Below are 24,993 nucleotides of genomic sequence, written 5' to 3' on the forward strand. Positions count from 1 at the left end.
AGACACATGGAAGACAGGATGTATCTTGAGGTCTACTGGCAATTTGAGTTGTACTGCAGCTTTTCCAATAAGCTTCTCTATTGGAAAAGGTCCCAGAAATAGAGGTCCAAGTTTTTTACTAGGGATCTTTAGTCTTAGATTTTTTGTAGAAAGCCAAACAAGATCCCCAATGGCATATTGGGGAGAGGGTTTCCTACGGCGGTCGTAGTATTTTTTTTGTTGGCTATGAGCATGAGATATTGTATTGTTGAGTAATCCCAGAGAATCCTTTATCTGGGCAAGATAATCAGATGCTACTGGATTACTTGATGGTAAGATACGTGGAGGAAGGAGTGTGGGATGAAACCCATAATTCAGGTAAAACGGACTTTGCTTAGTAGTGCTATGAGTAGCGTTGTTATAGGCGAATTCCGCCAGTGGGAGGAGATCTGCCCAATCGTCCTGTAGATACGAAGTATAGCAACGCAGGTACTGTTCAATGCACTGGTTAACTCTCTCTGTCTGTCCGTTGGTCTGAGGGTGGTAGGCAGAAGTAAGGTTACGCTCTATTCGCAGTATCTGACATAGAGCTAGCCAAAATTTTGAGATGAATTGTGAACCACGGTCAGACAGCAGTGTTTTTGGAATACCATGTAACTTAAAGACATGTTTCACAAGTAATTCTGCTGTTTGTTTGGATGAAGGTAGTTTTCGGATAGGGGTGAAATGTGCCATCTTGGTCAGATGGTCCACTGATACCAAGATGGTGTTGAACCCTTTGGAAGGTGGTAGTTCCACTATGAAATCCAAGGATACCACTTCCCACGGAACCTGGGGTATCGGTAAACTACAAAGTAATCCTGATGGTTTCGTGTTGTCAATTTTAGACCTTGCACAGATATCACAAGATGAAACAAACTTTTTTACGGTTGTCTTCATGTCTGGCCACCAAAATTGCCTAGTGAGTAGATTGAGAGTTTTAGTCATACCCATATGTCCTGCCATAGGTACATCATGCGACAATTCTAAGATCTTGGTTCGCATAGTAGGGGGTATGTATAATTTATCGTTGTAGTAGAGGAAGCCTTCTGCGTCAGTAGTTAGTTGTGGTGGAGGTGAATCCAACCCTATGCTGTGCAAAATCTCCTCCTTCAGTGAGCGAACGACTCCGATAATACGTTCAAGTGGTATTATAGGAACTGAGGGAACCTCAGTGCAATCTTTCTCGGCTAGTCGTGAGAGTGCATCCACTTTTTTATTTTTGTCTGCGGGCGTGTAAGTTACTAAAAAATTAAATCTCAGAAAGAATAACGACCACCGTACCTGCCGGTGGGAAAGAGTTCTATTAGTCTGAAGGTATTGGAGGTTTTTGTGATCAGTATATATCAGAATTGGTAATTGAGTGCCCTCAAGTAGATGTCTCCAATTTTCTATTGCCAGTTTTATGGCTAATAACTCCTTCTCACCTACTGGGTAGTTCACCTCGGGGCTACTTAATGACTTTGAAAAGAAAGCAACTGGGTGAAGAGGTGAGGTGTTTGTTGGTCGTTGTGAGAGAACTTCTCCTACTGCCATATTAGACGCATCTACCTCCAAGATGTATTGAAGGGATGGGTCTGGATGGCATAGTATGGGGGCAGTAGTAAAGCTTGATTTCAGCAGAGAGAAAGCTCCATTTGCTTCCTTTGACCAATTAAATGGTCTCTTCGTGCTTGTAAGTTGTGTGAGAGGTTTCACAATCGCAGAGAAGTTTTTCAATGAATTTCCTATAGTAATTAGAGAATCCTAGGAACCTTTGTAATGCTTTGCGAGTGGTTGGCACAGGCCAATCCAGAATGCAGGATATTTTGCTCATGTCCATTTTGATTCCACTTTTAGATATAATATATCCTAGGAATAGTACCTCCTCTTTATGAAAGAGACATTTCTTTGATTTAACATATAAGTTATGTGCAAGTAGTCTTGACAACACAAGTCTCACATGTTTTATGTGCTCAGGTAAGGAATGAGAATAGATAAGTATATCGTCCAAATATACTACCACACAAACATCAAGCAAGTCTCGGAATATCTCGTTTATAAAACGTTGGAAGGCTGCGGGGGCATTACATAGCCCAAATGGCATTACAAGGTACTCAAACAGTCCGTATCTGGTTCTGAATGCCGTCTTCCATTCATCCCCTTTACGGATTCGAATTAAATTGTATGCCCCTTTTAGGTCCAATTTTGAAAAGAAAGAAGCCCCACGCACCTGTTCGATAAGTTCAGGAATAAGAGGTAAAGGATAACGATCCTTTATTTTGATGGCATTTAATTGTCTGAAATCAATGATAGGCCTAAGGCTAGAGTCCTTATTGCGGACAAAGAAAAGCCCAGCAGCAGTGGAGGAAGTAGAAGGTCGGATGAATCCTTTTGCCAAGTTTTCATCCAGATACTCTTTAAGGTGAGAGAGTTCATCCTGTGAGAGAGGATATACATGTCCGTAAGGCAACTTGCTATTAGGGAGCAGATCGATACAACAATCATAGTCCCTGTGAGGAGGTAACATTTGAGCGTTTTTCTCGAGGAAAACCTCCGATAAATCTTGATAACACTTAGGAATAATGTCATCTGGCAGTACAGACAGGATCCCATCATGTGTGGGGAGGTTACACGTCTTCTCGCAATATTGAGAAGTGAAGGCTAACGTTCTTGTTTTCCAATCGATGATTGGTTGATGTATGTGTAACCAGGGAAGTCCCAAAATGATTGGAAAATGTGGCAAAGTTAATACATCAAAGGTGGTGGTCTCCACATGAGACTCGTCAGCAGTTACAAGAAGTGCCTGTGTCTGACTGGTGATAGGACCAGAGGATAAAGGTGTACCGTTAATAAAACTAACGGAGACAGGTTTGGGTTTTTAAACAATAGGTATTTTATTAACCACTTGCCGACCGCCGCACGACTATCTACGTCGGCGGTCAGCCCCTCACAGGCAAACTAACGTAGGGCTACGTTGCTTGCTTGTGAGGGTCTAGGGAGCGAGCGCGCGCCCCCCGGGGCGCGCTCTCGCTCCCGCGTGGTCACGGACCCCCCCGCGCGTGTGACCAGCGGACCCGATGTCCGCCGGTCACTCGGCGATCGGCGGGGGAGAGGGAGAATGTCAGGCAGCTTGTGTAAACAAACTGCCTGTCATTCTCCTCGCTGCAAAGACACTGATAAAACGGATCTGGTATGTAGATCCGTTGATCAGTGTCCTTACAGCTAGAGCCACAGCCAATCACAGTAGAAACCACGCCCCTAGGGACACACACAGCCCCTCCCTTCCAAATAAAGTTAACCCCTTCACTACCAGTGTATTTTTACAGTAACAGTGCATATGTATAGCACTGATTACTGTAGAAATGTCACTGGTAACCCCAAAAGTGTCAAAAATGTCAGTCAAGGGTCCGATCTGTCCGCCGCAATGTCGCAGTACCGCAAAAAAAATCGCAGATCGCCGCCATTACGCGTTAAAAAAAAAAACAACAAAAATGACAAAAATCTTTCCCTTTGTTAGTAAACGCGATAACTTTTGCGCAAACCAATCAAAATACGCTTTTTGCGATTTTTTTTACCAAACATAGGTAGCATAAAATAAATTGGCCGAAAATTTTTAAAAATTTTGATTTTTACATTTTTTTTTGGGGGAATTTCATATAAAAAAATGTGAAAAATATTGCTATTTTTGCAAAATTGACGCTCTTTTTTTGTTTATAGCGCGTGATCAAAAAATCGCACAGGTGATCAAATACCACCAAAAGAAAGCTCTGTTTGTGGGAAAAAAAGGACGTCAAATTCGTTTAGGTACAGCGTCGCACGACCGTGCAATTGTGCGTTAAATTCACGCAGTGCCGAATCGCAAAATACCCCCTGGTCGGAATGGGGGTAAAATCTTCCGGGGCTTAAGTGGTTAAGGGAGACAAAACAAATGTCAATGTAGTTTCCACAAGATCCTGTGTCAATCATAGCCTTGGTGGTGATCCTAGTTTGGTCCCACTGCAATGTTAATTGAACAAAAAGATAAGGATTAGGAAAGGAAGTTGTGAGTCCCCCTAGCAAGACATTTGAACACTCACCCTCTTTTCTGCGGATAAGAGGACAGTCGTTTATCAGATGATTCGGGGATGCGCAGTACATGCAAAGATGTTCGGTTTTCCTCCTGGCACGTTCAGAAAGGGTCAGAGGTGGACACATCATTCCTACTTCCATAGGAGTAGGGTCAGCAGGTAACATCCGAGAAGGACTGGAAAATGGTGAGCCCATCTTCTCAGCCTTTCTTTCTCGTAGTCGTCTGTCAATATTGATACTGGTCTGGATCAGTCCCTCTAGAGTGCCAGGTAAATCCGCTCGGGTGAGCTTGTCTTTAACGGCCTCAGATAGGCCGAGTCTAAACTGCGTTCGCAAAGATGTGTCGTTCCACCCTGAATCAGGGGACCATCTTTTAAAATTCGCCACAAAATCTTCAACAGGTCTCCTTCCTTGTTTTAGGGCCCGTAACTGGGTGTCAGCGGTACTCTGCTTGTTGGGGTCTTCATATAAAGTAGCAAGTTGTGCTAAAAATAAGGGATAAGAATTAAGGAGTGGATCATCCTTTTCAAAGAGAGCATCTGCCCAGGCCTGGGGTTCACCCGTTAAATAGGAGATGATGGTACAAACCTTAATTTGGTCAGTGGTGTAGGTTAGAGGTTTTAACAAAAAAAACAATTGACATGCGTTTTTAAATTCACGGAATTTGCTCCGATCACCAGAAAACACTATAGGAGGGTTTATCTTAGGCTCACTGGGGTTGAGCAGCAGGAGGCTGTGTGAGACGGCCAAGCTGCTGTCTCAAGGTTTGATTGTCATTTTTTACCTCTGTAAGTGCATGGATCAATGCTTCTACTTGTTGTTTTAATTGTAGTACATGAGTGGATAATTCTGCTGAATCCATATTTTTTTTTAAAGGCTCGTTCAATCTGTAACGTTCATGCGTTTTTGTTTGCGGATGGATTTACAGCTGCAGAATTATTACACTCAGTAGCCTTGTAGAGAATGTGTTGAACAACATATCCAACTCTCAGGACTTCATCACCGTGTACAGCCTGTTATATACTATATATATATTAATAGATGTTTAATGGAGGGATAGAGTATATGAGGATATATAGATGAGAGACAGGCTATTGTATGGTGAGCACTAGAAGTAGTATAGGAGAGTTGCAGGTGATGGTAAGCAGATAGGTTCTGATGTCAAGTATAGTGCAGATGGTAAGAGGACACAGATGGAGTATACTTTAGACAGAGTAACCTAGTGCAAGGATAGTTCAAGGTAGTCCCAAGAGCTAACAGTCTTATGCAGATGATAGTGAATAGATAGATACAGATAATCTTGGTAATTGCAGTAGATGACAGTAGGAGATTGGTTAGTAAGAATCCCCTGCGGGGTACTTATCACTTAGATAGGTTAGGAAATACAATGTCCAGAGGAGAGGGGTGATCCCGTAGCGGGATACGGATCACCAGCAAGGTTTCCGGCTTAGTTCAGCGAGGAAGGTATGTCAGCAGCTCCGACTTCTCAGGCGTAGGTGCGATGAACATGTGGGTTTGAACGAGCGATGAGTGAGAGCAAACCGGCGATTGAAATAGCCGCTCATAGCGGCGCTCGGCAGTGATGTCATCCAGTCTTAAAGGTGTATGCATCCTTTGTATATACAAGATGGGACGCAAAGAGAGGAGAAATATAGGAACAAGGGTACCATAGGTACCGGAACATTACACTGGGGCAGCGAAATTTGCCTGGTGGTGAAATCAACAGGTGGTGTACTGCTAGCAGATTGGGTGCAAGTACCTGTGGCTCCCATTGCTATACCATCATCCCTCTCAGTGCAGGTTTTTGAGAAGGTATAGTAGGAGTAGAGATCCCAGATTAGGAGCAAGGAGAAGTTTGCATTTTTTATGATATGGGTCTTTCAGATACTGTTGCCAACGGACTGCGTGGCTGGTGTTCTGGCCACGCTTGATCCGCTACAGACAGAGATTGCAAACAGCAATGCTGCGGTCTGCTGCACATGTTGAAAAGAAGCCCACACCAATGAACTTTTGGAAGTCAGCGGGGAGTTAGCAGCGCGCTGCACCTGTGGTGCTCTGTGGTGTGATGCAATAGGGTGGCTGCCCTGGAGGACATCCTGCCTCATTGGATTTCTGCCTCCTCCTCACTTTCCTTTTCTGTTCTCTCCGACACCCAATTAAACTTGGCAGTGACCTCATCATCCCCTCCTTCCTCAGCACTGGCGCAAACTTGGCAGTATGCTGCAACTGGGAGAACATGACTGCTAGTTTCTTATCCATCATTAGCACCCCCTCTCTCTCTATGCTCATGTTACTCCCTTTCTAAACCTGGGAACCAACATCGGAGCATTCAAATTGTTGTGCATCCTCCAGCAGCATCTAACTGACACTATGATTGAATAATTCAGGTGATTGATTCCTCAGTGCATGATGGTGAGGCTATTGAAGGAGTAGCTGTGGACAAGGGGCCTGTGGAATAGGCCGCTTTGACAGCTGTGGTGGAAGGAAAACTAGTATGACCCTGGGTGACTGAGGATGAGGAGGATGAGGATGGTTTAGTTATCCACTCCACCAACTCTTCTGCATGTTGTGGCTCAATAAAACAGACAGCACTGGAAAAAAGGACTAGCGTGCCCGCCTGTAGAGGATGCACCAATTTCACTACCATCACTTTTCACTGTGGACACAGAGGCTGCTTGCCCTCTTTTAGTGGCCTGTGATTGTCTGCCTCTCCTTGTTGGCCTTTCGGACATGATGGGGATTTTTTGGGGGAATTTTAGTAACTTTTTGTTATAGAGTGTGGGATGGAAATGTGGTGCTTGGGTGCAATACGTTTGTGCTTGGTGCACTATAACCGGTTTTATTATTGTTTTTCATTTTTTGGGGGGGGGGTTTTATAACTTTTTATTATAGAATGTGGGAAGGGAATATGGAGTTTGGGTGCAATACTTTTGTGCTTTGTGCACTATAAACTGTTTTATTATAGTTTTTTTTGTAATTAAGAAAAAATTAATAAGGCCAAAAAAAGAAAAATTGAAAACCACTAAATAATATTAGTGCCGATGTGCCACGAAAAAATAAAAAAAGGAAACCACTGCTGACACAGAAGGAATAGCACCTGCGATGCAGAAGGGGGGACAGCAATTATGTCCTAAATATCATTAGTGCTGCTGCGCCTCAAAAAAAAGAAAACCACTGCTGACACAGAAGGAATAGCACCTGTGATGCAGAAGGGGGGACAGGAATTGTGCCTTAAATATTATTAGTGCTGCTGTGCCACAAAAAAAAGAAAACCACTGCTGACGCAGAAGGAATAGCACCTGCAACGCAGAAGGGAAGCCAGCAATTATGCTCTAAATATTATGTTAGTGCTGCTGCGTCACAACGAAAAATAAATTTAGAAAAGGGAGAGTACTAATTATGCAGCAACAGAACCTGATGCTGCAAAAAAAAAAAAATGAAAAAAAAGAATACATATATATCAATGAGAAAAATGGGATCATTGGGGTGACACAGAAGGCTTGTATACTCCAACACTTCAATGGCACCACTACACTTTTTTTATTACACAAGAATCAGCAGAACACCACAGTACACTGACTGTACTAAATTGAGAGAACACACACAATCCCCTAACTAACCGCTTAATCTCCACTCCTAACACACTATACACAGCTGCTGTATAAGCAGCCTTATATAGTGTTGGGCGTGGACTTAGCCCCTAAGCCATGATTGGCCAAAAGCACCCTGCCTTTGGCCAATCATGGCTCTGACAGGACATTGTGCTGTGATTGGCCAAAGCATACAGGTCAGCTGCATGTTTTGGCCAATCACCAGCACTTACTGCACTGCAATCTCGCAGTGCATTATGGGGCGAACTTTCCGCCCAGCGCCTCTTGTGTTCATGTGTTTAGCGAACACAAAAACACCCGCTGTTTGAGTCAAACTTACGTTTGACTCGAACATCCAGTCCATCACTACTGGTTCAGCCTTCAGGGACAGCGATGACCTACAGACATATGAGCATTCCCTGATAACATTGCTCACTGGTAACATTTTCTTCAATTAAAATAATGGACTGGTAAGTTCCTGATAGCAAGCAAACTGTGAAAAGGGAGAACAAAGGTCAATAATATTAACAGTTGACAATTGCCTTTCCAAATGTTTTTTAAAATCCTAAGCCAAATCTGTTTTTTAGATTTAGAGTAGACTAAGATGTTATTCAAACACCCATTAGATTTAGTTTTTAATGTCTGTATGCCAATTTCCCATCACTTCCTGTCAAAAGAACAAATAGTAAGACAGAATATAATGTGCGGTGACACAGACTGCGTTAAAAAAACAAACTAAGCTCTATTCAATATGAATAGAAAAGTCGTGGCTTTAGATATATTTTTTGTTTTACCTATTGTAGAGTTCTCTTTTAATGATCAAGGAAGCAGCATTAAAAGTTCTTTCCACTTAGTAAGGATAGAAAAAGCAAATGTGTCTTTATTTATTTTTACTGTTTCTCACTAGGCAATGTTTCCAGTTTTTCTGCTTCCATGCAGATGTCATTGCCAGTATTGACAGCAATTAACGGCTAATAATTAAAAAGAGTGCATATCTAGTCAGTTGTTACCAGTGTGGAGCCATTAACCTCTAAATGAACCCAAAGTAGGATGTTACATTGCTTTTTTAATTATCAGTAATTCCTCTCCAGAGAGGCATGGCGGAGAGACTAAACTAAACAACCATTAAAAAAACATGACAACACACGCATGACATTCTCCCAAACAACTGATTGACTTCTTTGGCTTCATTGTACAGAAAAAGAGAATAATTTGATTTCTGATAACTAGATACAGTATGAAGGTGTTCCTTTTCAGCAAAGCCTGGCCTATTTTGCATGTCTACTCCTAAATATCCTTGTCAGCAGTTTGAAGGGCTTTCATTTTTATTCTTTAATTTTTCTTTTCTCATCGTTTTTTTTTTTTTTTCTGTGCTTTCTGTTTATTCAGAAATTAATTTATCTCTGTATTGCAAAGTAGCAAGAGCTATTTTGTAAAAGCTGAATCACCAGAACGTGGTACTTTTTGGAGGTGTTGAGTGATAATGCATACCTCCTACCTTTCTTAGATAAGAAACAGGAACATCTTTTAGCAAAAAGTTTGTAGAGAAATGACATATCCCTGACTTACACCAGTTAGATGAACTGTGAACAATTAACACACAATAAAAGTACACAAAGGGCATTTCTGTGACTCATGAATCTTTATGTGAACTGCCACAGTACTTGAAAACTGAAAGCCAAGTTTTTCAAATCTGCTGGTTTTCATCTCCCACGAATATCTGAAGCAACTTTCTGTCTGCAAACATACCAAACTTTGCCCCCCCCCCTCAAAACAAACATTGAGCACTAATCTGCTTATCCCAATAAATATAAAGCACAAAGGGGGGCTCCCAGCACAAACCCCTCCACATCCTTTTCCTAGCACAAATCCTTCCCCCAAATTTCCCCTCCTTGCACAAATACCATCATCCCTACAAGTGCCCCCCCCCCAAAAAAATAAATACATTTCTCCTCCTATCATAGCACAAAGTCCCTCCCCCTCTACCATATCCCCTCTTCTAGCACAAACCCCCCAAATCCTTCATCCTGGCCCAAATCATCCTCCTCCATCCCCCCACCCAACATAAGTTGGGAGCACAGGTCCCCCCCCCCCAAAAAAAAAGCCCCCTCCTAGCAAAAATTTTCTCCTTCTCCACCATAATATAACCTCATCCAGCACAAATCCCTCCTCCTGGCACAAATCATCTTCCCCCATACCCCTACCTTTTCCCAACACAACCCCCCCCCCCCCTTCCCCACACACAAAATTACCATTCCTAGCACACACCCCTAATTTCCCCTCTTAGAACAATTATTATCCCCTGCCACCCTACAAATGTCCCCTCCAAACACAAATTCCCCCCCCCCCACAATATACACGCAGTGCCCCCCTCCACCTCATATGATACTACAGCGCCCAGGGCAGCCATCCCTCCTGCCCAACCCTTGTCCCGGCCCTGGCAATAGTGAATGCTTATGATGGTCAGAAGTGCTCTTTCCTGGACCCTGATGTACACCTGATTCTTGCCCTATGCTTGCAAGCATCTTATCAAGTGCATGGGTATCCTCATCAGTGTTGCGGGAGGTGACAGTAACATCACTACTTTCTTTATATCTGTAATGTCGGCAATCTCCAAATACGTTTTTATACATATTGATCTTATTTAAGTATTACTTAAAACAGGCAGCATAGAGGCTAACATTTTGCCTTACCGCATGAGGCCATAAGGGATAAGCAGAGTGATTTTGGCAAAAATACATTTTGCCACAAATTACAAATTTTGCCATTAAAGTTTCAATAATTTCGCTTATTAAGCTACTTAGATGAAATTTGCTAAAAAATTAAATAACAATCTGCTGGGGGTTTTTTTAGAGGGTATGTTTTGGTTAGTTTATTTTATTTCGCTCAGGTGACTGTTTATAACCGTTTTCACAAAACATTCACAAAACTTTCACCTAAAATTCCAACATTTTTCTAAATAGATATATTTAAAAAATAAATGTATAAATCCTGGGTAAATGTTGTGTGACTTTTGTGTGAAAATAAAATATTTATAAATAGTCTTCTTTGTTTTTTCACTTTTTTGCATCTTTGAATATTTTTTGTAAACTGATACTTTGCACTTTTTATTGTCCTTAAAATAATGAGGCAAATGAAGGGTACAAGAACTAAACCAGGGTAATTGAAAATAAACTTGTGTAATGATCGAAAGCCAACCTTATAGATGCAACCTTATAAACCACAAAAACCATCCTAATTTTACCTTTTTCATTGACTTTAATACATTTTGAAAAATGGTGATCTTTTGCAGAATCCCCAGTTTTTTACCAAAATTTCAAGGAACTGAAAAATTGCTTATCTCTAGAGTTCTTATATTTAGTCAAGAGTTTGAAATCTCTCTCTTGAATTCACCCCAGGTTCTCCAGGCAATTCAAAGGCACACCAGGAGGTTAATCAATTTCTTTCCGTACAGACCTGTTTAAGTATACTGTATATGTGTGATGGAAAGTGAGATAATGCCCTTCATAATGAAGGGCCAATGTGAACAGTCTCATGTCTCTTGTAATGCATTGCATAATACTGTACCATAAATACAGTAAAAAAAAAAAAAAAAAAGAAAAAAGGATGTGAATGTATTAAATACCATTATTTGAACTTTTTGTTCTGCTACTGAAGTATTGCAGTGAAGGTATTTTACTCTTTAGTTCCAATAATCATAAATCCAGCAGCCTTCCCTATGCATATTTTATGAGGGTATAATTTGTGCTGTTTTTTCTTCCAGCAGGTACAAGCTTTGTGCATGAAGACCAGCCTGTTCAAAATACAGTCTTGCATTCAAAGGAGATCCCCAAGGGGACAAATAGGACAATCTTGGAAGTGTGTAACAGCACAAACGCTCCCCGTAGGAGTTTACTTCCAGCAAAGAAAACAACCACATCACCTGCTGGTAAGCAATTCTCTTCCAGATAACATCCCTGCAATAGTCTGCCATCTGCATTATCCCATCAGGAAGGAAACAATTTCTCATTATGTTAAATGAATGTTGTTTTCACTCTTACAATGGCAACATGAAAAGTTTTCAGCTTCCTTTACAGAATTTAGATACAGGGTCTACCGATTTAGAAGGTCAGAAAATCTCAACTTTAGATTGTGTATTGTGCTATAGCGAAAAAAAAAAAACATATGTTGAAAAAGTTTGTGATGGCATAGGCATTACATAGAGCAAATGTTGGATGTTAAAGCAAAACACTAGAAATGTGAATTCTTTTTTAATAGAGTGAGAAAGGGCTAGAACCTCTTTCAGGTCGTTATCACTGAAATAAATAAAAATGATTGCGCTGGTAGAACACATTTGCCACTGGCAAAAACACAATATGATAAATTGTGAATAATTTATACAAGGTAACAGATTTCCTGCACTAAAAAATTAACAACAACATTTTATTTTATAAAATTGTGATAAGAAAACAAGTGACAAAAATAAATTGCGCAACAAAACAGTTCATTGGAGTGTTTATCATGCAAAAAAAAAAATCAAAAAGCGTCCTTTCAGTTAATAAAAAATTCTTAAGGTGTGCATGCGATGTGGGTGTGATAAGCAGGTCAGTCTGTAAATCACCCAAGTGAACCTCCACCAAAAATGCAAAATGCCTCCCTCTTGGAAACAGTAGAATCTATAAATTATTCAGAGTCGGATGAGCTATCTACATGTAGAAAAGCCCCCATAGGAACTGCTGAGTATGGATCTATTTTTTGGGTCCCCCTCTGATTATCCTGTTGCCAGATACCAGGTATTTTCCCATGCTGCCTGGTGTATACACACACTTTCTCTCGCTATCTTCAATGATCAGTCTCTGGGATTTGTTTTGTTGTTTTATTAGGAGAACTTGGATAGGAGAAGGGATAAGTGGGATACTCCAAATTCAACTATGAACAGGCAAGGACACACTTGGCCTCACTTTAGTGGAACTGAATAGTAGACCTTCTGCTGAAGCATACAGCACTTGCATGGAAGAATAAGTCCTTTGCTTGTGTTAGCAGCAGACTCAGTGAACTCTGTATCTTCAGAGCACTAGCCAGTGTCCCCTTTAGCTTTCACCCAGCCCGCTGGCTTTTTAGCACCAAGAGGGGGGTTCTAGCAGCAACCGCCTCTAGAATCCCTGTGGGATGTCTGTACTCACAAGGCCCTTGTCCACAGTTCACCTTCTCCCGTAGTACCAGACGAGATTAATGGACCTCCTCCCTCAGTCAGCCCTCAAAAGAGTCCCTGGGTTTCAGCATCTCTGACTATGGCCCTATAGGTCGACCACCTGAGGCCGCATGGCCTTCTACTGAACTGGGTTTGATGAACAACACTGATTTTCATTAATGTTAGCACCTGGTTTGCAACAATAAAATATTTTTGTGGTTTATATCCCATTGTGGCATTACTTGTTCATCCCAAAAGGCTCTCTTTTTTTTTTCTTTTTCTGGACTCTTCCAGAATAGTTTTTTCTGCGCATGGTAGCCTGTGTTGGGCAGAAGCAGCAGGTCCCTCCCTACCTGGATTCCGCTCTCCAGCCAAATCACAGGGGCCACATGTGCAGATATAAGTACAATCACCCAGCATGTACTGGGATCCCTCCAGTGCCTATTGGCCAGGGCTTTACAGCTATCCCCTGCTCTCATCTGCATGGTTTCCTCCCACTGTCCAACAAACTGTACTAATATTGGATCAGTGTGAAACATCAAGCCAGGATGAGCAGCATCAGAGCACACTAGGAAGGACCTGTCTAAGAATTACAGCTCTCTGTTAAGCAGAGAAACCAAAAACGATATGCACCTACCTAGCACCTACCTAGGAGGGTGCTACATATACATCAAAACAGGGATTAAACATCCAGTGATCTGTATCCTGATAAATGGATGAGAGTGGTATCTTAGGTTATGCTGGGGAAAGCTCTATCATGGTGTACGACATAAGCTCAGATACCACTCTCATCCACCTATGAGGATAAAGATCACTGGATGTTCAATCCCTGTTTGGATGTATAGACAGGGCATCTGACTCTTATCATGTAGAGTCCACTGTTTCCGGTAAGGAGGCATTTTGCATTTTTGGTGGAGGTCCACTTGGGTGATTTACAGACAGACCTGCTTATCACACCCACATCGGACGCACACTTTAATCATTTTAATTAATTGAAAAGACACTTTTTGATTTTTTGCATGAGACACTCCAATGAACTGTTTTGTTGCACAACTTATTTTTGTCACTTGTTTTCTTATCACAATTTTATACTTTTTTTTCTTTTTGTTAAATTTTTAGCGTGGCGGATCTGTTGCTAGGTCTTTATCGCTGTTTCCCTCAATGGGGAGATTTGCTGCCATTTCCTTTCTTAGTGATAAAACATAAAGCAAGGAAATGTGCTCAAAGGACACAGACAGCATCAAAACATGATCAAACTCTTACTCACCCCACCAACAAAAATGCATTTATTACTTTCTGAATCACTGATGGAATGAGATGCTCCTCATTTCCTGTCCTAGTAATACTAATTGAAGCATAGGGAAAGCTCACCAACAGGGACAGGCAACCTAACAGGGGTTCTAACACTTCCCTATTGTTTCTAAAATGAATAAAAGAGTTAATGTGCATCATTAACCACTTCCAGATGGTCATTCTGCTCTTCCCGGTAGGGGGCATGCATGTGTGCTTCCGGCGCGCCGCCTGTGCTGTAATTAGTCACAGCACAAGCCGAACAGCGAGTGCCGGCCAATGGATGATCAGTGCCCCACTGATCAGTGAAGTGGAAGACAGGACAGTGCATATTTTTAGCAGTGATCACTGTATTATTGTTAGATAGTGTCAGATTGTCCACCACACTATCGCAGTCCAGCTATAAGTCACTGATCGCTGCCATTATTAGTATAAAAAAAATAAGTGAATAAAAATGTTAGTATATATATATATATATATATATATATATATATATATATATATATATATTAGTTTGTAAACGCTATAACTTTTGCGCAAACCAATCAATATATTATATATATAATAGCAATATAATATGCTTATTGGGATTTTGTTTAACAAGAATATGTAGCAGAACCTATATTGGCCCAAATTTATGAAGAAATTAGATTTTTTTTACATTTTTTATTGGATATGTTTAAAGCAAAGAGTGAAAACTATTGTTTTTTTTTTTTTAATTTTAAGGCTTTTTTCGCTTATAGCGCTAAAAAATAAAAAACCCAGAGGTAATCAAATACCACCAAAAGAAAGCTCTATTTGTGGGGAAAAAAGGATATAAATTCCATATGTGTACAGTGTTTCAAGACCGCATAATTGTCAGTTAAAGTAACGCAGTGCCGCATAGCAAAAAATAGCCTGGTAATCAAGGGGGGTAAATATATCAGAGGTCAAGTGGTTAAAGTAAATATTGTACATGTCTACAGCTGCTTTCAGAGTCTCAGCTCTGCCTAAATGCCAGCCAGCCGATATAACACCTTTGGGATGAATTAGAGCGCGGACTGCAAGCCAGGCCTCCTCCAACATCAGTGCCTGACCTCACAAATGCGCTTGTGGAAGAATGGTCAAACATTCCCATAGACACACTCCTAAACCTAATGGACAGCCTTCCCAGAAGAGTTGATGCTGTTATAGCTGCAAAGGGAGGGCTAACTCAATATTGAACCCTACGGACTATGACTGGGATGCCATTAAAGTTCATGGGCATGTAAAGGCAGGTGTCCCAATATTTTTGACAATATAGGGTATATATTTAACATATTCAAATGGAGAAAATAAGGACAGTTTATTGTTAGAGTTTACATACATTTAAAATATTAAATACCATGATAGCATGAGTGTTGTGGACACCTCTTGTGCTTCTCTTATCTGGAGGGGGGTCCTGGTCTTCGGTCATATGAAAAAAGCTGTCTAGTAAAGCTCCACTGAGGGCTCTTAGGGCTGATGCACACTGTTTTTTGTTTGAATCTAAGCTGCATCTGGAGTATGCCATCCAGTTCTGGGCACCGGTCCTCAGGAAGGATGTGCTGGAACTGGAGAGAGTCCAGAGAAGGGCAACAAGGCTAATAAAGGGATCTTAGCTATGAGGAAAGACTACAAGCATTGAACGTATTCTCTCTGTAAAAGAGACGCTTGAGAGGGGATATGATATCAATCTACAAATACCTTACTGGTGAGGACCCCAGCATAGGGAACAAACTTTTCAGTGAAAGGGAATATAAAAGGCCATTCGCTAAAATTAGAAGAGAAGCGGTTTAACCTTAACCACTTCAATACCGGGCACTTTCACCCCCTTCCTGCCCAGGCCAATTTTCAGCTTTTAGCGCTGTTGCATTTTGAATGACAATTGCGTGGTCATGCAACACTGTACCTAAACCAAATGTATGTCATTTTTTTCCCACAAATAGAGCTTTCTTTTGGTGGTATTTGATCACCGCAAGGTTTTTTCTTTTTTGCTATACAAATAAAAAAACACCGAAAAATTTGAAAAAAAAAAAAGTTTTTTTGTTTATGTTATACAATTTTGTAAATAGATATGTTTTTTCCTGCACTGATGAGCACTGATGAGGCTGCACTGACAGGCACTGATGAGGAGGCACTGATGGGGTGGCACTAATATGCGGCACTGATAGGCAGCACTGAAAGGCAGTACTGATGGGCACTGATATGTGGCACTGATAGGTAGCACTGATATGCAGCATTGGTGGGCACTGATAGGTGGCACTGCTGGGCACAGATAGGCGGCATTGATGGGCACTAATAGGTGGCCCTGATAGGTGGCACTGATGGGCACTGATTGGCGACACTGATAGGCACTGATAGACGGCACTGGTGGGCGGCACTGATAGATGGCAATGATGGGCACTGGTGGGCAGCACTGATGGGGAGGGCACTGGTGGGCAGCACTGATGGGGAGGGCACGGGCTGGCTCCCTGAGCCCTGATTGCCATCCCCGGGGGCCATGGTGGGCATCCCTGGGGTCATGGGTGGGCATCCCTGGTGTTTCTAGTGGCACCCCCTCCCCAAGGGTCTGCACTGGTAATCAATTATCTGATTACCAGTGCAAACCCCCCCCCCCCCCCTGTCAGGAGAGCCGCAGATTGGCTCTCCTCACAAACTAAGGAAAGCCAATCAACGGCTCTTCCTGTGTACCATGTGACCAGCTGTGATTGAACACAGCTGGTCACATGGTAAAGAGCCTACGTCAGAGTGACATGCCGCATCACCGATCGCCGCTCTGTGCGCCCCCTCCCTCAGAGCGCGTTATCCTGCCGCCGTCATATGCCGTCCGGTCAGGATAATGCAACCACCTTCCCGCCGTCAATCACTTATAGGGCGGGTGGGAAGTGGTTAAACTGCATAAAGGGTTCTATACTGTCAGAGCGGTAAGGATGTGGAATTCTCTTCCACAAGCAGTGGTATCAGCGGGGAGTGTCGATAGTTTTAAAAAACGATTAGATGGGCACCTTAATGACCACAACATACAGGGGTATTCAAGGTACTATTGACAAAAACACACACACACATTCATCATAGGTTGAACTGGATGGACTGGTGTCTTTTTTCAACCTCACCAACTATGTAACTATGTAACTATGATTTCCTTCACTATAGAAGTCAATATGAATGCAAAAGCAACTTAAAGCAGCTCCTTGCTATAGAGGAGCAACTCAAAGACCTTTTACAGAGTGGTAGAATTAACATTTTACCAGTTGAGCTAATATAAATTATAGTTAGGCAGTATACGGTTTCATTTTCCAAAATAGATGTAAGAATGATGCTATATAATGGTTGACCTCCCAGACACATATAATATTACCAGTTACTATTGCTCAGTGCTGCATAACATGCATTTAGATACCGTTACACTATTTTGACTGGTGATAGTTACATCGGGGGGATCAAACATTATATATCATCAGTCTTTCAGCAATTTTGTAGAATGATGGTGCATGCTGTTTTACTATCCATGACATTGGTTCTCAGGTCAGGATATATGCTCCCATCTCTGTGTCATATTCAAGGACAGCAAAAACTGACTGTCAGGATTAAATGTCATCTGCAAAGGCTCCTGACCTAACTCTCCATATGAAAGAGAAATATTCTAAATTTACAGTATTTGTGAAAGAGTGCTGCTGTGGAAATCACAGATCTGTTACATGAGAAGGTAATTAAACCGTCTTTTGTCACAAACCTAAATCCACAGTCAGAGTATAGAGGTGTAATTTTCTCTATTTGCCTTTTCAAGATCAATATGATCATCAAAGTTGAAATTAATAAAATATGAAGGTTGTATAAAAAGTTTAGTTCAGCATAACGCCTTTTTTTAAATAGTTTATTTTGTAAAGAGATGTACACATTAGACTAAAAAGAGGGACAACAGAGGGTGCTCAAGGAGCAGGGAGATCTGGTCTCAAAAAGAGCACATCACAGCAATAAACAGTGACATTTTGGGGCCAAAAAGGCATACCTGATGAAGGGGCCCCGGGTGGCCCCGAAATATTGCTGTTTTTTGCTGTGGTGTGGTCGTCAAATAAGGCATCGTTCCCATTTTTGGAGACTCTTGGTGCGCTAGTGACATATCCTTTTCTCTGAGTGTTTCCCATCTCCAGGTCACTGCAGCACCCACTTAACTGACAGTCTTTCTCCATGAACTAGTGGTTAGGAATAGCAATTTACAAATACCTCAACAGTGATCTCAGCATAGAAAAAAAGCTGATGAAAAACGAATTTATGCAGCGCTAGCTCAAATAAAGTGTAAAGTGCTGTGATATAAATACAATATACAATATTTTATAAAGTGCACACTGTATGATCAAATGTAAAAAAGTGCTATGTGCTAAAAAAATCTCTGAGCAATAACAAATAAATAAATATATAGATAAATATATTAGTGCACAATAAACAAAATAGGTGGTTAGAAATAGTCCAAATAAATATTCAGTGCTTGAAACGAGTCCTTAAAGTGATCCAATTAAGGTGCCAAGGTGCCAAATAATTAAGGTGCTTGCAGAGTGATATGGTGCCCCTCAAGGTTCCCCACTCACCAGATTGCAGATAATAATAGACCTTCAAAATTATTGCACATTGCCCGGGATCTTTACAGGACCAGAACTTCTCCTATGTAGCCTTGGAACTTTTTGGGTCAGCTTCCGCTTCCACCGTTAAACAAAAGAATGGCCATACATGGTGAAGTAAGTATGAACAATTTTTATTCCCAAAAAAATGTTCAGATGGGTACTCACAAGCATAAATAGAACTCAGGCATATACAGGGAACTCGTGTGGCGCCGCTCTCGGCGTGCGTTCCACACACAGGAAGTTCCTGACCGGAAGTGACGTTTGTTTTGGTCCGCAACCGGAAGTGCGTCAACGCGTTTCGCCGTCAATACAGCGTCTTCAAAGACATCACTTCCTGTTAGCGGAGGCTCTTTATATCGTAGCCTCTCGATGCTAATTTCCGGAATCTAATTGTTTAAACTTTAACAATCGATCGTAAACCATATAACTTATCTAATGGCATTGTTATAGTGGAATTACTCATCTATAACCTTTGTTATTTAATTGATAAATCTATAATATTCATGAACGATTGATACGTCCGGGCATCACTTCCTGTACACAAAGCTTATTTAACCCATTGTTAATCCTGCTGTTTTACAATATTAAAAACATCAGAAATATTAATATTTTATTGTGTTCTCATTATCTGATTATTCAATTTTATTACTAAGTTTAATAATGATGATAAAAATATTAAAAATATAAAAAAATCGTTAAAATCAATCTTGAATTAAAAAGATAAACATTAAAAAATATATTAATAATAAAAAATTATAATAATAGAAAAACCTACAATATATTCCTATGAATATTGGGACAATTAATATTTTAATAATATGATATGCACAAATCATTAGAACCATTATATAAAAATTAATATATAATCTTGAGTTATAAAAACATATATATATGTATGGAGAGGAAAAATGGTCATTGGAGGAATGTAATAATATAATAGTATACATAGTCAGATGTAAATTTCTATACTAAAACTAATAAATAAAGAGTTAATTAAAAGCAGTTGAGAGGAGATTATATTATATACATTTTTACCATTAAAGGAATAAAAGATATTTTGGGAGGGCTACCAATTGGATAGGAAACAGTTAACATCTAAGTCTACGTTCAATCCTTTGGGTTTGAGTGTCTCCAAACGATGGATCCACTGGGTCTCATTTTGTGACACTGCTTTTTTTAGGTTGCCACCCCTCCAGTGGGGTTCTATTTTGTCTATGGCACAGAAGGACAAAAGGGTGGGGTCACTATGATGGAACAATTTGAAATGGTGGGAAAGGCTGTGGTTTTTAAACCCTTTCTTTATATTGGAGACATGTTCTCTCAGTCTCACCTTCAGTTCCCTAGTGGTCCTACCCACATATTGTAGTCCACATGGACAAGAGAGAAGGTAAGTCACATGTGTGGATGAACAAGTTATAAATTTATTGATTTTATACATTTTACCATTAAAAAATGATTTAAAATTCATATTTTTCCTTTTTCTAAACCTAGAGGTGCGGCAGATCATACATCTGCCGCAGCTAAAAAACCCATTCTGATCCCAGAATGTGCCTATTTTTTTAGGTGGATTAACCACATTATGTGCTAGTTGTAATCTGAGGGTTTTAGGCTTAGTATAAATGAACTGTGGTTTCGAGGGAAGTAAAGTTTTAAGAACATTATCTTTTAATAAAAGATGCCAGTGCTTTTTTAAAATCTTCTCCATTTGGGTGTGTTGTCTTGAAAAGCTGGTGAGGAATGCCATACTAAAATCTCTATTTGTCTTTTCTTTTTTCTTGAATAGATCCTTACGTTCAATATTTTTAACTTTTTTCTTGATTTTCTCCAAATCTCTTTTCTTATATCCCTTTTCAGAGAATTTATTTATGATTACTTCTGCTTGTTCATCGTAATCACTTTCTTTGTCGCAATTCCTTCTTATCCTCATTAGTTGGCTACTAGGAATTGTATTGAGCCATCTGGGATGGTGGCAGCTACCTATGGGGATGTAGCCATTGGCATCCACTTCTTTAAAATAGGTTTTTGTAAAAAGTTTGTTAGAATCTTTAAAAATAAAAAGGTCCAAAAAATTGATACCTTCCAAACTATTTGTGTGAGAAAAAGAGATGTTATATTTGTTGTTGTTCATAGATGATAAAAATTGATCTAATGTATTCTGGGTACCCCTCCATATAATAAAAATGTCATCTATGTATCTCTTATAGGTGATGAGTTCCTTAGGTCTATTTTTAAAAATTTGTTCACTCTCCCATTTCCGCATAAATATGTTTGCTATGGATGGAGCATATTTTGCTCCCATGGCAACTCCTTTCTTTTGTCTATAATAATCTTTCTCATGCCAAAAAAAATTGTTGCTCATTGCGAGGTCAAGTCCTTGTAGTATAAATTCCTTTTGTTTCGTTTTTATTTCCGTCTGGTCCAGGGCCCATTTTGCTGCTTGTAATGCATGATCCTGCTTAATGTTTGTATAGAGGGAGTTGACATCTACTCCCACTAGAATGTCACTTTCCTCTGTTTTAATATCTTTTATAATTTCCATAAGGTGTTTGCTATCTCGCAGGTAAGCCAATCCTTCCTGTGCTAGTGGCTGAAGAAAACAGTCCAAATATTCTCCCAGACGTGATAAAAGGGAATCCACCCCGCTCACAATGGGCCTGCCAGGTGGATGTTCCTTGTTTTTGTGTATTTTGGGCAGCTGGTATATTACCGGTACTCTGGGTGCATCTGGTACCAGGTACCTACTTTCCTTCTTGCTAATAATATTTTCTTGGCGTGCCCATTTAATAAGTCTGGTAAGTTTAGCTTTGTATTTCTTAGTAGGGTTCCCTTTTAATTTTTCATATGTCTCAGGATCATTGACCAGTCGGTTTAATTCATTCAGGTAGTCATTTTTATTTTTTTTTTTTTTTTTTTTTTTTTTTTTTTAGGATTACAAGGCCGCCTCCTTTGTCTGCGGCCCGTATTACTATGTCTTTTCTTTTTTCCAATAGTTTAAGACCTCTTTCTATGTCTTCTTTTTTCCTGGAATTTTTTATTTTCAGACTATCCAAATCATTTTCTACCATAGCTTTAAAAACATCTATAAATTGATTATTTAAAATTTTGGGGTTAAAAACAGATTTGTTTCTCAATTGGGTATAAGTGAACTCTCCTAAGGGTGCAGTGTTGGATGTATTCTTTCCTGCATAATATTTTTTGATATTTAATTTTCTCACAAATTTTTGGAGATCGATATAGGTATCGAATTTATTTAGATTTTTTTCTGGCGCGTATTTTAATCCCAAACTTAAAACTTTGAGTTCATCCTCGGTAAAAGTGGCAGTGCTTAGATTAAAAATTCCTTCTGTTAATTTGTTCTTTTTCTTTTTCTGCCCTCCTCTACATCCTCTCTTTCTTCTTCTCTTTCCTCTCTCACATATTGTGTTTGTTCCATCTGGGGCCAGGGTCTCCAATCGTCTCTCCGGTCCAGATGGTAGGGGTTCCCCCCTCCTCCTCTGTAGTTGGGTGCTCCTCTCCCTCTCCATGGGGGTCTGCCTGATCCCCTCCTTTGAAAATCCCCTCTGTAATTATTGTATCCATAATTGCCTCTGCCTCCTCTGAATCCTCCATTATTTTGTGGACGTCTTGCTCCACGTTGTCCACGTTGTCCTCTATAATTGTTATTATATCCTTGCTGCTGGGGATAATGTTGTTGAGGATATTGTTGTTGAGGATATTGTTGTTGGGGAGTTTCATTCCTTAATGGCATAAATCTGTTATTCGTTGGAACATTATACATTGGGGTGTTTGGTTCCGATCTACCGTATGGAGTGAAGTTGGGATTCTCAAATCTTTCCTCTCCATATTCTTCATTCTCATTGAGATTCACTCTGGGGGTCATGGCAAGGGGATATGGAAGACCTCTTTCTGGAGATGAGTCTCTAGAGGCTCCTTCTTGAGGAGGAGCTTCTTCTTGCCATTTATAGATTTTATTAGATTTGTAATCATTTGAATCTCTTAAATATTTTTTCATTTTTTTCCTTTGTGTGTCCCTATCAATTTTTTCAACAAATTCTTGTAGGTTTTTCATTTTTTCTTTGAAATCTGTGGTTTCCTCTAAGTTCACAAATTTTGCCTTAATACCGTTAATATTGGCCTCCAATAATTTTAGTTTCTTTGCTTTCCTGGAGATGAGTAGTTCTAATAGTTTCCTCTCCATAAGGTTAAAGAAACTAAACCACTCCTCCTCCAGGGCCTTATCAGTAAGGCCATCATTGGGGGCCAGGTCCCATCTTAATCTCCTGGGGGTCATACCATCTTTTATGTATTTGTTTAATGTAAAAATGTCCCACCAGGTTCTGACCTGTTTATCCATATAACCTTTCAGTAATTTAAAATCCTGGTGCATAGTCTGTCCAATGTTAGTAGATGAAAAAAATTCATCTGCATCTACTTTCTTGTTATTCAAAGGTTATAGATGAGTAATTCCACTATAACAATGCCATTAGATAAGTTATATGGTTTACGATCGATTGTTAAAGTTTAAACAATTAGATTCCGGAAATTAGCATCGAGAGGCTACGATATAAAGAGCCTCCGCTAACAGGAAGTGATGTCTTTGAAGACGCTGTATTGACGGCGAAACGCGTTGACGCACTTCCGGTTGCGGACCAAAACAAACGTCACTTCCGGTCAGGAACTTCCTGTGTGTGGAACGCACGCCGAGAGCGGCGCCACACGAGTTCCCTGTATATGCCTGAGTTCTATTTATGCTTGTGAGTACCCATCTGAACATTTTTTTGGGAATAAAAATTGTTCATACTTACTTCACCATGTATGGCCATTCTTTTGTTTAACGGTGGAAGCGGAAGCTGACCCAAAAAGTTCCAAGGCTACATAGGAGAAGTTCTGGTCCTGTAAAGATCCCGGGCAATGTGCAATAATTTTGAAGGTCTATTATTATCTGCAATCTGGTGAGTGGGGAACCTTGAGGGGCACCATATCACTCTGCAAGCACCTTAATTATTTGGCACCTTGGCACCTTAATTGGATCACTTTAAGGACTCGTTTCAAGCACTGAATATTTATTTGGACTATTTCTAACCACCTATTTTGTTTATTGTGCACTAATATATTTATCTATATATTTATTTATTTGTTATTGCTCAGAGATTTTTTTAGCACATAGCACTTTTTTACATTTGATCATACAGTGTGCACTTTATAAAATATTGTATATTGTATTTATATCACAGCACTTTACACTTTATTTGAGCTAGCGCTGCATAAATTCGTTTTTCATCATATTTTCCTAAGACTTTCTTAGTGTCTGCAGCAGCTGCCCATTATTGCATTTATTCTTATTTAAATTTTCACGTTGTGTAGCGCGGGTTTAATTTTTGTTTTTCACATTCATTTGTTCCAATATGGAATCACCCCCAGCAGCTCACTTAGCAATATTTAATTTTATGAATAACAAGAAAGTAGATGCAGATGAATTTTTTTCATCTACTAACATTGGACAGACTATGCACCAGGATTTTAAATTACTGAAAGGTTATATGGATAAACAGGTCAGAACCTGGTGGGACATTTTTACATTAAACAAATACATAAAAGATGGTATGACCCCCAGGAGATTAAGATGGGACCTGGCCCCCAATGATGGCCTTACTGATAAGGCCCTGGAGGAGGAGTGGTTTAGTTTCTTTAACCTTATGGAGAGGAAACTATTAGAACTACTCATCTCCAGGAAAGCAAAGAAACTAAAATTATTGGAGGCCAATATTAACGGTATTAAGGCAAAATTTGTGAACTTAGAGGAAACCACAGATTTCAAAGAAAAAATGAAAAACCTACAAGAATTTGTTGAAAAAATTGATAGGGACACACAAAGGAAAAAAATGAAAAAATATTTAAGAGATTCAAATGATTACAAATCTAATAAAATCTATAAATGGCAAGAAGAAGCTCCTCCTCAAGAAGGAGCCTCTAGAGACTCATCTCCAGAAAGAGGTCTTCCATATCCCCTTGCCATGACCCCCAGAGTGAATCTCAATGAGAATGAAGAATATGGAGAGGAAAGATTTGAGAATCCCAACTTCACTCCATACGGTAGATCGGAACCAAACACCCCAATGTATAATGTTCCAACGAATAACAGATTTATGCCATTAAGGAATGAAACTCCCCAACAACAATATCCTCAACAACAATATCCTCAACAACATTATCCCCAGCAGCAAGGATATAATAACAATTATAGAGGACAACGTGG

General features: G+C 40.1%; 1 protein-coding gene across 3 annotated transcripts in view; it reads left to right on the top strand.

Moving 5' to 3' along the window:
• MTUS2 (microtubule associated scaffold protein 2) overlaps nucleotides 1–24,993 on the top strand; it is a 991,417-nt gene that overhangs the window by 675,369 nt on the left and 291,055 nt on the right. For 2 of the 3 annotated variants that reach the window (XM_082247669.1, XM_082247668.1), the window contains one exon: nucleotides 11,422–11,586. In XM_082247669.1, coding sequence (XP_082103795.1) covers nucleotides 11,422–11,586 — 165 coding nt within the window. The remainder of the gene's footprint in view (nucleotides 1–11,421; nucleotides 11,587–24,993) is intronic. The other variant, XM_082247670.1, reaches the window with a different exon arrangement.

The sequence above is a fragment of the Pelophylax lessonae genome (assembly GCF_965119305.1).
Source record: "Pelophylax lessonae genome assembly, chromosome: 2".
Taxonomy (NCBI): domain Eukaryota; kingdom Metazoa; phylum Chordata; class Amphibia; order Anura; family Ranidae; genus Pelophylax; species Pelophylax lessonae.